General features: G+C 40.0%; 1 protein-coding gene across 10 annotated transcripts in view; it reads right to left on the reverse strand.

Moving 5' to 3' along the window:
* Positions 1-13,107, reverse strand: part of br (broad-complex core protein) — a 61,637-nt gene that overhangs the window by 22,158 nt on the left and 26,372 nt on the right. For 5 of the 10 annotated variants that reach the window (XM_066731043.1, XM_066731039.1, XM_066731040.1 and 2 more), the window contains exon 6: positions 7,976-10,441. The exons of 2 other annotated variants lie outside the window; for them this stretch is intronic. In XM_066731043.1, the coding sequence (XP_066587140.1) occupies positions 9,732-10,441 (710 nt within the window). In that variant the 3' untranslated portion in view covers positions 7,976-9,731. Of the gene's footprint in view, positions 1-1,542; positions 1,881-4,708; positions 6,770-7,975; positions 10,442-13,107 lie in introns of those variants that run through there. 3 more of the 10 variants (XM_066731046.1, XM_066731045.1, XM_066731048.1) reach the window with 2 other exon arrangements.

Consider the following 13,107-nt stretch of genomic DNA (forward strand, 5'->3'; position numbering starts at 1 on the left):
TTTTTCGGAAAGCAATATAAAAATTAACGTACAACGAACAATTTATATAGGTATAAGAAGAAACTTATATCCCTCGTATCGTGTATTTTGCAAAATATTCACGATACAGCCTCTGATTTCGATTAGATTAATAAAACCTCTAATATGACGTGTGAGAGTAGTGAGCCAGTAAATTAGTGTAACTCATTTCAGTAATAACTAGATCGTTTTTGCTCAACGCGAGAAAGAGTAAATATAGAGAATCTAAAATGTCTAAAAGTCGAGATTTGAGACAAAAAATAAAATTTCTCAAAAAACATAATAATAAAAGAAGCAATAATAAACTTTGTAAAAATACATGCCAATTTTAGTATCACAATTTAAGTAAGACTTGAACCATTCGATAATTACACGTTTGCTAATTGAAAACGCAATAAATTTTAATCTGAATAAACTTATAAATCGACGATAAAAGTGTATATGTACATTTTTCCAATAAACATTTCGTTTCCTCAACAATAAACGCGATCTGAAATAAATAATTGATTTCAACTACCAACGAACGTAACACGCTAACAAAGAAAAGAATCAATAGCTATATATGCCAGGCTCAAGTGTCTTACGCTAATTTATAGTATTGCAAAAATTAGTATTACATGGCAAATTACTTTTAAATGTCGTATGGTATAATATACTATATATACTAAATATATAGTATGCGCCAATTATGCCAATATGGTATACTATAGTACATATATATATATATATATATATATATATGTATATACGTATAGACCTAAGTCTCATCGAATCGTTAATTAATATAAAGATCACGCTTTCAACATTGGAAACATAACGAGCAAGCGCAACTTTAATAATTTGGTAATCAATATCCTCAGCCTTTTGGTTTTTTGTCTTTTTCCCTCCCGCGACGAATCTTGAGTTAACAAATTTCGCAATTACACCGCGTTACGAGACGAAAGCTTCTCTCCTCGACGTAACGCGAGAAACTTTGAAAATAGCTTTAGAATCTCCCATGGTCATATTACATACATATATAGAAACCGGTATAAATGACATCCCTGCACATTGGCAAGGCACAGCTGGACAAATCGCTCTTCGAACCCTATATTACATATACATACATACACTATACGTATATATGCATAGATAATTTGGTGCCGTCGTTATTTCGAGATTAGAAACGCAATTAATTGAAAAGTTTGAATAACAAGAGGCGCGCGTTAGGGTTGAAGGGGGAGAGCACATTTATATGTGTCGGTTGTGCAGCAGTGGTGGTGGTGAACAAGGAGCGCTGAAATCCGGTGTTGTAAGCCAGGCTATAACGGGATTGGCTCTAGAGTCACCGGGAAGTTAACGGAACCAAAGTTGCCAGCCGAGGGCAAGCAAAAATTTCTCTCGCACATTCTCGAGTGGCGAGAGAGAGCGGAGTGCGCGCTGTCCGCAAGAAAGCAACGCTCTGATTCGACTGCCTCTCTGCCTCCCTTCTCCCCCCCCCCTCTTCGCTCCTTCCACGGACCCCCATCGTTCAACATCTCTCTTTTCAACCAATAATCCGTTCGCTCCCTTAAGCTCGGTTCACAGTGTCCTTTGGCAAGCGCGCTGCTAACGGGACATCGTCCGCCGGCTCTATTTCTGCCTACGGTGATAGATGCTCTTATGATTATTCAGGCTATTCAGAGTCCTGAACACTTTGTGACAGACGGCACAAACCGCTCGATTCAACGGTTGAAAGTGCTGTTGCTCTTTGTGCCGTTTCAGCGTCAGCTTTGTCGACAGAGTCTTGCCGCATACGTCGCAGGAATAGCACACTCCGCGTGGCAAAAGACTACTCTGCAACGGATGCGACAAGTGCATCGCTAAAATTGCCGAAGGTGGACCTGTACAATTGTTCCGTGTATGTGTGCGTGTTTTTATTTATTTATTTTTGTATTCATTTTGCGTTGATTCGAACCGAACAACGCGTCACAAAATCAGCCACGTTCGTGTAGGTATCGAAACGTATGAGTTTTCATCATGCAAGCAATTTTACGATAGCAACATAATGACATGGCGAGAGAGCGAAAGTAAGATTAAATATGCGAGTAGCGTACACAGGGTGATAGAGTGAGTTTAAGAGAAAGATTGACATGTAATTTTGACAAGTGTTTGGTTCAAGCCAAATAGAGTTTAGTTGATTCGAAAAGAGTGATAATGTATTTTATAAGCGAGTGATAGATGAGTAGAGAAAATAAAGAGAAGAAAAGAGAGTGTCAATTTTTTAACAGTGATAAAGAAAGAAATTACATAGAGAGTTAGTTTAAGTAAGCGTAAAGAAAAAAGAAGAGAAAAAACATAGCGAAGATAAATGAAAGAGAGTGAAAATGAGAAAAAAAAGTAGTAAAAAAAGAAATGATATTAAGAGACCAAGCACCATTGTCCGTATAAAAACATCGACACCCAAGTAAAAAGAAAAGATATTCCGTTACGAACCAATATTTGTGGCGTAGGAGGAGACACACGGAGAGCCATATGCAGATGGACCCCCAGCGCAAATCCGTGTTCGTGAAGGTAGCGGGTAGGTACACACAGAACAATGACGAACCAGAGCCGAATGTATAGCCGAGCGAGCGGGACCGGGAACAAACAAGAACAAAGATACGACTGCCATTAATATCGTTGGACAAGATTAGTATACGCTGCTGGTATTTTTTTTTTCTATGCGCAGGGGGAAAAGGGGGTTGATCAGGGGATTCAGGCATTTGGTGTGTAGGTATTGGTGATTATGATGTACTGGTAAAGTGGAGACTGGGGAGAGGTCTACAGGCTACTTGATACTAGGGTGATAACAAGGTTAACAGATAGTAGTCGGATAGCAAAAGGGTCTTAGTCAGGGCTGGGGGGGGGGGGGGGGGGTTGGCTGGTATCTCAAGCGTCAAGGGACACATCCCCCAGCACTCTTCGCCATTTTTTCAACCAAGATCTGGTGGCCCTTCACCATTGATTTCATTCTTTCGTAACAGTCTTATTCCAACCAAAGGCTCTTACCAGACCACGTTCAAACCTAGAGAATGACTCTCGTGTCGAATGAACCACGTCAAATTCCAGTCACTCGACACGAATGCCATTATAGGCCGATACTGACTTTGGTAAAAAGCTGCTGGGAGAATAAATTCAAGCTACCAGATCTTGGCTCAGACCCCCAACGAGCCTAGCCGAATTGTCGCCCGAAACTTGCTTCCGTTTCTGATCGTACAAAGGTGGCTCGGGGCTCTGGTTTGTCATTGATCATGGTAGCACGACGATAGCTGATAGTCGTACCAGAAAGGATTACAGAGCCCGCCTTCTCAAGGCGAACGACTATTTTTGTGTACACTATTCTTCTTTCTTTTTCTCTTCATTTTGGCACTCGAGTGCCGAGCCGCTAGACCAACTGCGTCACACCTTCGATGAATTACACTGCAAGAGCTGAACGATTTAATTTTGTCTTTTAATCTTTATCATTTATTTGTATTACATTCCGTTATATCGATTATTTCTTCGTTTCGAGATTATCCTTTATTTCGCGAGTAAGAGTTTTGTTTGCAATAACGTTAGACTAGATGATAAATCGAAGCTACGATATACGTAAATGTCTTGGAAGGTCGCGGCATAATAATCGTTAATGCTAAATATTTTTTCTCTGAAAAACAACGCGAGGCAGCTCTTGCACTGGAATGCAGCGAAGGTGTACTGGAACAGGTTTGTAGGGAGACAGTACCGCAAATACGAAGGCAAAGAAAGGAAAAGAAAGCAAAGTCGATGACCGATCTGGCAAGTATCGCTTTTACCAAGTTTTGCTGTGCATATATGTGCAAGAACATATACATTTTAATTAGAGTATATCATAATATAGCGATATAATAATTATCCGATGGAGAATCGTTGGAAAAACGCGTTGCTCTTGGTAACTCGAACTCGATAGGTAGAGAAGACATCGGTGATGGTGCGTTGGTACACATATACCGCTGTAAATGGTATCTGCAATTTCACAGAGTGTTTTTTTCTCTTCATTAAAGAATCAGCTTCACACGCAGCCAGATATAGCACACGAAACGAGCAATCGCTCTTTACTCGCACAGCTGATACCATTTATGTCGGTTACTGTACACAAATCGTTATAAACTATATCCTTAATAATTATTACCGTATTATATAATGAAAAACGATTTAGCCTTGGTGAATCGTTAGAGGCCATTGATCGAGAATGCGGAGAGAATAGTTATTTAAAAGATGAAGAAATTAGTTAAGGATAGCGTTTATAGCGTAATTTACTGTACGCATGAATGTGCAATCTTCTGTTCCAACGTACCATTCACAAATGCCTCTCCTTGTGTGGACGAGAGTGTGACGTGGAAAAAAGATGCGTGCTCATTGTGTGGTTGTTGTTGTTGTTGTTGTTGTTAGGGATGAGCAGCACCTTTGCGGGTGCATTGCAGGAGCGCTGGTGTGTTACTGGGTATGCGTGTATCTAGGTCGAGAGAAAATGCTTGCAGAATAAAACGAGTTGCGACGCTACTGTGATAAGTACAAAGAGGGCAGCTGTGCGCGAGATCAAGGTCGCGTGTCATTCGTAAGGTCAACGCTAGCGCCACACACGTACTCGTCGTTTTATTCAACTTTACCCTGCACGCATCTCCCCTCTCCCAAGCTGCAAAAAGAACAAGGTCCTCTCTCTTTCAGCGTACAAAAAACATTTATTCATAAATAATAATGATAATAAAATTGTAATAATTAAAGATTAATTTTAGCACTAAGAGCAAAATTATAATAGCATTTATGTAAATAATATAAAAACAACGTGCATGGTTACAGTGGACATGCGTTATTCGAGTAATCGCACAAGGGATAAACGACAACTTGCGATCAAATCTTATTTTCAGCTAATAAACTCAGGTATAAAACTTCTATTTACACAAGAGAACGAGCATGTACGCAGTACGTGTCGTAAACTCGATCAACTGTTTCATGTATTTATACTGTATAACAATAGAGTTGAGGGTTTTTCTGGTATTTCATTTGTTTCGTAATAATATTTTCATACGTCTTACTTGTAAACCTATAGATCAACTGAATATTGAATCAAATTGAATTAAGTTACAGATTAAATTAAATTAGATAATCGAAATTTTTATTAAAAGTAAATTTTTCTTTAATTTATAGGTCATTATCTAATTAATCCATGTCGGCTAAGTACTATGAATTCAGCGCTTCTCAATCTCGCAGTATTTCCCTAAAGGTATAATAAAATTCTTTTCTACTTGTCATTTCTTGTTACTTATAACAATGATAAATTTCAATTAAGTGTTTATATATATATATATATATATATATATATTTATAGATATATAAAGCAATGGGAGAAAATGCTTTACTACAACCCTATATTTGATAATGTAGAAATATTGAGATTGCACAGTTTCCCTACGTAAAATTTACTAAAAGGAGGTAATCTATGTTTCCTAGATTGTCTCTACTATACAAATGTAGCGGTCTACTATTGTTACGTCTCTAAATAGATTAAATATTTCTGTTTATTTGTACTGCAGCTTCCTCGTAACACCTTTGCAGAGTATAATCTTAATCGAATCATATATCCAAGACTCGAGTTCCTAGAATATAATTCATACAAAAATAACTTCCCTATGCTAAAAGAAGGAACCTTTCTAAATAAAAATTATTTACAATCTTTAATCCTAGATTTAACAAAATTGAACTTTCAACAGGATCAGGATACTCTAATCTCTGGCGTTTTATCGTACCGATTGAGAATAAAATTCCTTGCAGTTAACGATATGATTTACTATCACATAATTAATTCGATCGTACATGGAAAGTAAAAAATCTCAAAGGACGCTTCTTGGAGTCAACTGAGGTGAATCTTGTTGCACCGTATAACGCACCGAGTGTATGTCCCGACACATCGGGATTGTAAGATCACAGTGTCAAATGCAAATTGAATTTCCCTTCTCGACTCGATAAAACCATCAAATTAATAAACAACGTCTTAAATAATATTTCGTGTCTCTATGTGAAATCACTTGATATAAAACGTAGCTCACTTGGAATAAACCTATTCTGCCAAAAGCGAGAACACAAAAGAGACGGACAGAGTATTGGTCAACAATAAACTTCCGTTAATTCGGTTCTTCAAAGTCAACGAAGATCCTACTCGTAATATCAACAATTCTATATCCCTTTAATCGTGAAAGTTCACAGCATATCAAAGAAGAGCGATAGTGGTAGAAGAAAAAAAGGAAAAAGTTGAAGAAGATGAGGAGAAGGAGAGGGAAGGAAAATTGTAATATGAGATAAAAGATATAGGAATGGTAGGTAATTGCAGTGAAAGTAACATTGGAAGAAGAAGAAGAATGAAAAGAAGAGGAAAGTTCGAAGAACGACATGTTCGATTCTTGTAGGAATCAGCATGTTCATCCAAGTTGAGGATGTTGCTGGTGCTGAGAGTAAGTTCTTTCATACTGTTCTCTTTGCTCTCTTTCACGTTCGCGCATCTGTTCTTCCTCCTTGCGTTGCTGTTCATTCTTGCTGTGCTGGCGATGGTAGATGCTCTTATGGTTCCGTAGACTGTTCAGGCTGGAGTAAACCCGCTTGCAGATGTTACAGATTGGTTCCTTGCTGGGCCTGGTGTGCACGTTCTGCATATGCCGCTTCAACCGCGTTAGGGAGGTCAGGTTTTTGTTGCAAGGCTCGCATCGAAACTCATCGGACGCGCCGCTGCCGGCCAACAGACCTGGCGGCAGAACCAGATACAGGGTTACTTTGGTTTTGTGCTCACTACGTCGCAATGACGTTGCGAGCCTCTGACGGGACATAATTATTCGCCCTCCGTCATCATCTCGCATATCTCGCGATCGTCATTTCATTCACAACACCATCGCGTCTCTATTAATGGTTTTTTTTTCGTTTTTTTTTTGTTTTTTATTTATGTATATTGCTTCATTTTTACTTGCTTTTGCGGTACCCCGCGTCCTCCCGCACCGAAACAGAATCTTACTGATCGTGAGAGTCCTATTCGCGTACCAAGGACGCGCGTTTCACCAACCACCGTCACCCGAGAGACCAAGCCGTGCCCAAACTGTCTTTTCGTTATTTTTTATTTTCTATTGTATTTTTTTAAACACGTCCGTTATGCCTGCAGGTGCTACCATAGCATCTCCATTGCAAGCCCCCGTTTTCTTCCTTTCTCTCACCATTCATTCTCCGACACTTCCTCTCAAACCAGAGAAAATGCCTCCGAGCAGATCCGCTATTGTCATCATCTAAAACTCTTCTATATTGTAAAGCAATCAACGTGAATTCTATGAAATAAAGAGTTAAGCAACTAATAACGCTAATAACACATCATAAATTGATCATGGTTAAACGAAAATTTATTAAATTACAATTTTTCTAATTACAATTCTATACTTGGCGAGTTGTAATCGAGACAAAAATAAAAACAAACAAAGAGTACACGTATGTTAACGAAAATTACGGAAATATACAAGTGATGTACAATTGAAACGGGTCATTTTTCTCACGAATACATTGAAATTAAATCTTTGATGATTGAATTATAGATACGCCGTATGTTCGTTACGTTATTGCTGATTGTAAAAGAAAAGAAAGGATGTACTTAAAAGTATAAGGTAGAAGTGATTTGCTGTGATGACAATAGAGATTGTTCTTTGATTAAAAGGCTCTTTGAAAGTCTGAAGGACAGTGAAACGCCTTAAGAAACTTTTCGAGTTCTTTAATGCTTAACAGTAGTAATGTGCAAGCAGTTCCAAGATTCCAGCGAACGATCGTGAGCGATGACGTTAGTTTTTTGTTCCGAGCACCAGAGATGTTTCCATGTGTCGATGCGTATTATTTACAGCGAGATAGAACAGAGTAGTCTTGTAGGTACACGTGTATAGGTATATATTTACAGGTGTGATTACTATTTTAGATGAATTGATGTGATGAAGCAAATAATTGTCGATAATATATAATAATTCATGTCGATTTGAAAGTTCGTTCTTAGCAAGAACACTTTCATTGTTTGGTTCTTAGTAAAAAAATGAAAAAAAAAAAACATAAATCAGAGAGAAGGACAAATATCCAGACATTCCAACCCTTAAAAACAGCCCACAGGTTACGACTACGACAAATGGTAATAATTAATGATACCAATTATTCTTTATACCATATAGTAATTTATTTCCTATCGTTGATTAACAACAACAGCGACGTTACATTGGCGCTATGTTTGTTCGCATGAACTTTTTGGTAAATAGCATCGATCAATTCCGGCCTCTAGTTATTCTTCGTATATCAAGTACAGGTATGTATATCTTTCATCGGGAGATATAGAGTGGAGAACAAAAAGGGTCAATCTTCGCAGGTTGGAGAGCGAAACTTAAGTGGAAAAAGGACGGAGATGAACGGACGAGACAGATGAGTTTTTTTTTCTTTCTTTCTAAAATACCAACGAAATTGTGCCAATTGATTTTTGCATTAGACGCGTTTGGGAGACAGGGCTCTACTAATTTGTCTTTGGTATGGCGTTGAACAATCGGCTTTGTTTAAGCTCTTTTCATATCTAACAATTGCCAGCTGAATCGAATTGTTTGGTAACGGAATTTACGTCAAACGAATCAATACGACGAAACTATACAAACAAGTTATTTACAGGAGCCAACGTGCCTAAAGACGCATATGCTTCGATACAATGCAGCTTTGTAAACGAGGTATATCAAATATTTCATATATATATACATATAGGTGTAAGAAATGGAGTTTTAGGTTTCGAGAGGAAAGTATATGGCGAGGCGTGGCGATAATAAAAATAATATTGCCCAGCGACAATCGATCGACCCGTGCTGAACGGATATTATCAACGGTTCGAAATGCTCGCGCAACGCCGCAGATGGCGCCAGCAGCCGTCTAAAATACTAACACTCTAACCGACGCGGATAATGGAGTGCTACGCTCTTATCATTGCAACGGACCAAACCATTTTAGGCCAAGCCAGCAGCTGCTTTCGGGACCTCGCGTGGTATACAAAGACCGAGAGATGCACGGGTCGATTAACAAGAACGCGACTTTACTGTTTACCAGTAAACAAACGGGTCTACTCTCTCTCTCTCTCTCTCTCTCTCTCTCTTGTGCCAAACTCTCGGACGACAGGTCCTTTGCGTTACAATTAACAGAGTAATGAAGCATCTCTTACATATCCACTTATATTAAAATGCTTTGTTCAAAAATGTCTAACACTCTACTTGATCTGTTGGTAAGATGACTAGTTTGTAAAATAAATTCTACTTTATACCGTTTAAACTGTGGTACTTTCTCCTTTCCTAATATACATTAGACAAGTTTATTCATCCAACCGAGCTATTTCCACTTTCTTACTTGTTTTTGGTAATGGAAGACTAAAATTACAACTTGTAACGATTCACACGTAACAAGAGCAAGTACAATAATTCTAAAAGGGGAAAAAGTAATCTGTGTGAAGGATATTAAGATTCGAGCAGCAATTAAGCGACGATTTTACGAATCACCGTGAATAGAGATAAATCGAAGAGTAAACTACAGGCGCGCGTGCCTTATTAACGGGATCCTCTCGAATAATGGAGAATCCAGAATGAATGGTTGAGTTTTCTGATGAAATTAAGTATAATAATTAGGGTGGTAATTATAGATTGAATCGTTGGATGGTTGATTTATCGTTAATAGGTAAGCTCGCATTGACCCTCGGTATCCTTGCGTTCTTTCCGTGCGTGATACTGGCTCTTGTGGCTAACAAGACTGTTGCGTGATTTGTAGCTCCTCCCGCATTGATCGCAGGACAAAGATTGTGGCACATAAAAGTGCGTGTCTGCCAAATGTCTCTGTAGCGACCAAGCTCGGGAGAAAGTCTTCTGGCAGAAGCTGCAATAAGTTCCGCTGGCAGATCGATTAGCGAGCTTAAGTTCTTGGTCCGATTTGCGTGCGGGAATATTGCGAAGCCTCTGAGAGGAGCGTTGAGACGAGTCGGGGTGCGTGATCCACCGCAAATCGGCCAATGAGAGGCTGCCTTCGCTCTGGCTATTTTTCTCCTCGTTATTCTGCTCTTGCGTCCTTTGGCGATGGTGATGATGATGATGATAAAGGTGAGTGTAATCTTGATGATTATTGTTATCGGTATTGGAGTCAACCTGGTCGGGGAGGAGGCAAGATTCTAATTCGATCTTCGGAGACAATGGCTCCGACTTGAAAACGATCTGCATCTGATCACTAATGTCGTCTAAGAGATCGATTATCGGCAACTCCTGACGATGCTCCTGCACGATTATCGAGTTAGCAGAACCGGTACTTTCTGCCGTTTGTCTGGTTTGCCGGTGATTCTCGCCGTTGCTTGCGGACTGCCAACCCCCGTCCTCCTCGGCGACCTCCCGGTCTGCAACCAAAGAGGAGGGGGCTCAGTCCAACCGGTATTTACGTAATAAAACTTGTATGCACCGCAAGGGAGGCCAAAAGTCTTTTGCACCTTTCGCTAACCAATCATCCAGCTATCTTCTCTCTCTCTCACACACACACACACGCACACACGTACTCCACCCTAAAGTACAAATCAATAATGAGAAACTATATAAACTCAGCGATCGAGTCTCTACGTACCACGCTAATGGATTGAAAACTAAGAAGAGCGGAAAGAAAAACAGAAGAACCACGGCGCAAGTTGTAATTTTGTAGCAGCGAAAAGAAAATTAATATATATATATATATATATCTAACTGAAAGAGAGGGAGAGAGAGAGAGAGAGAAAGAAAGGGTTTCAAATAAGATAGGAAGGTTCGTGTCGCAAGTCCATACAGACTAGTTTCGAGATAGAAAATTAATTTGGGTAGAGAAATTCGCGAGGATAGGATAAGAGTAGGTTGGCGAAGGGGGGTGAGGTCGGGGGAGTCTGAAGATGAAGAGCTTACAGATACACGGCCACGAAGCTTTCAAGACATCGGTTGAGAGGGAGGTAAAGGGTCGAAATGAGAAAATCGTTGGGAGAGAACAGAAGGCATCGTAGTGTGTGGTGTAAGGGTAGGAAAAGACGCGAGACGGGAAAGTGGCAGAAATAGGAGGAGGAGGAGGAGGAGTGGGGAGGGGGGAGGAAGGAAGAGATGGGATAAGACTGTATGTAAAGGAAAGAGAGAGAGAGAGAGAGAGAGAAGGTGGGGGTGTAGTTGTAGTAGCGAGTCATAAAAGGCGGTATAACGTTCGCATAGATGGAATGTCAATATAGTATATATAGAGCTATAAGCAGGCAGTCAGGCAAGGCAGGCACAAGACAGGCAGAGTATGTACGCGACCAGGCAGAGAGTAGGCTGCAGGAACAGGAGCAGAGCAGGAGCAGGAAAGACTCAACGATGCTTCTTTGCAGGGTTTTGCCCGGCTGGTTTCCCTAGCAACGCAACTCCCCCACGACAGGCGGACCCCTTCACGTAGAAGGGGGATATATACCTAGGATGCGTATTATTCTTAATAACCCCCGTGTGCCGCGGCTCTGTATTATGACTGATGTTGACTCTAAGCGCGGAGAGAGGTACTACGGACGATCGATAGACCGGCACAGCGCCACGGCGCTCCAGCGAGACGAGCCAACTGAGAAAAATCAAACTGCCTCTCGGATTGGTTACGCGAAACTTACCGACTCACCGCGGAGGATCCTTCTTCCTTTTCTCAAGCCCAATTCCAACAATCCCTTCAAAAACTGCTCTTTGGTGTATATCGTTACGAGCATGTATGTGTATGTACTTTTGGTTCGTGTTTATCGAGTAACGCAACACTTTTTTGTCGTCCCTTAAAATTGCACGAGTGTGTCTTTTCTTCGGCTCTTCCTCTCTCTCTCTCTCTCTCTCTCTCGGCAAATTTTGACGATGGAGCTGATTCGTTCCTCGTGGACGCAATGCAAAGTTTTGTCCGTGCATTAGACGATTTTAATTACTACATGGCCACGGTGGGTTATCTTTGAAAACTCGAGAGAGAATCGAATGTTTTTATGCTTGTTGAGAGGATAAAGATGGGTGTACGTTGGATCTAGAGTGCGGTTAGGTTATAATATTAACTGAGAAATTTGAAGATCGTATAAGGTTTTTCATTAGCTAATTCGTTTATCTTCGAGACACCTTAAGCCGGTTGATAAGTTATCATTTGGCGACTCATATATGCTTTGTTATGTTTATACTTCGAGGAAAAAGAGGTTTGTGTAGCTAAATCTAATTTTTAATCGTACTAAACGATTCCATTACCTTTCTCAACAACCATGAATCATTCAGAAAGGAAACATACACTGGAGACAGTAAACAGTTTGACCTTGAAGACGATCCAACGTTTCGGATTTTGGTTAGTTGCGTAATTTCTAAACGACGAATTTCTATCGGTTTTCTGTGCGAACGTATTTTTCTTCTAGTTCTTTCCTTACGTCAAACGCAATCTATCAGTCTATTCAGTGAAAGAGAATTAAATTAAGCCTCCAGCTCTAAAGATTTCGAATTTTACGTTTTTATGGAAAGACATTGTCAAGAAATAATTGCAAACGAGTGTTGAATCAAACTCCACACACATGTACTACAAACTCGATTGAGATTATGAATCTTAATCTCGTTAGAGTGTGTGTTTTTTTAATCCACGAGGTCTAATCTAAGAGCAATATATATATACCACACAATTATGTATATACGCGTATAGGTATAATTTGGATATTGCAGAACATTCGAGGAGCAAATCAAGAGATATTTGTCGATATACGAAAAAAGTATAGTCGTCTCTCTCTGGCTCGCTACTGTTGCGCAGTTTTCGAGGTCACTTCAAGTTCATCATCGATAATAGCACAGGCGAAAACAAGCATAGCTAGACCTGGACGCCCCCGATAAGTACGCACTAGAGATAAAAAATTCCATCGGTTTCGGCTGGCAGCAAACTTTGGCTCGACCTTGAGAGCGCTGAATTAACTAATGCGATCATGTTAACCGAGTCGTCGTCGAATAAGAATCGAGCTAGACGAGTGTATATAGGAGAGAGCAAAGCAAACACAGAGCTAACAGAGGCCCCTGCGCGAGCAAAGCAAAA

Source organism: Prorops nasuta, unplaced genomic scaffold (genome assembly GCF_024137725.1).
Source record: "Prorops nasuta isolate Cenicafe-Biocafe unplaced genomic scaffold, Cenicafe_Pnas_1.2 PNAS00008, whole genome shotgun sequence".
NCBI lineage: Eukaryota > Metazoa > Arthropoda > Insecta > Hymenoptera > Bethylidae > Prorops > Prorops nasuta.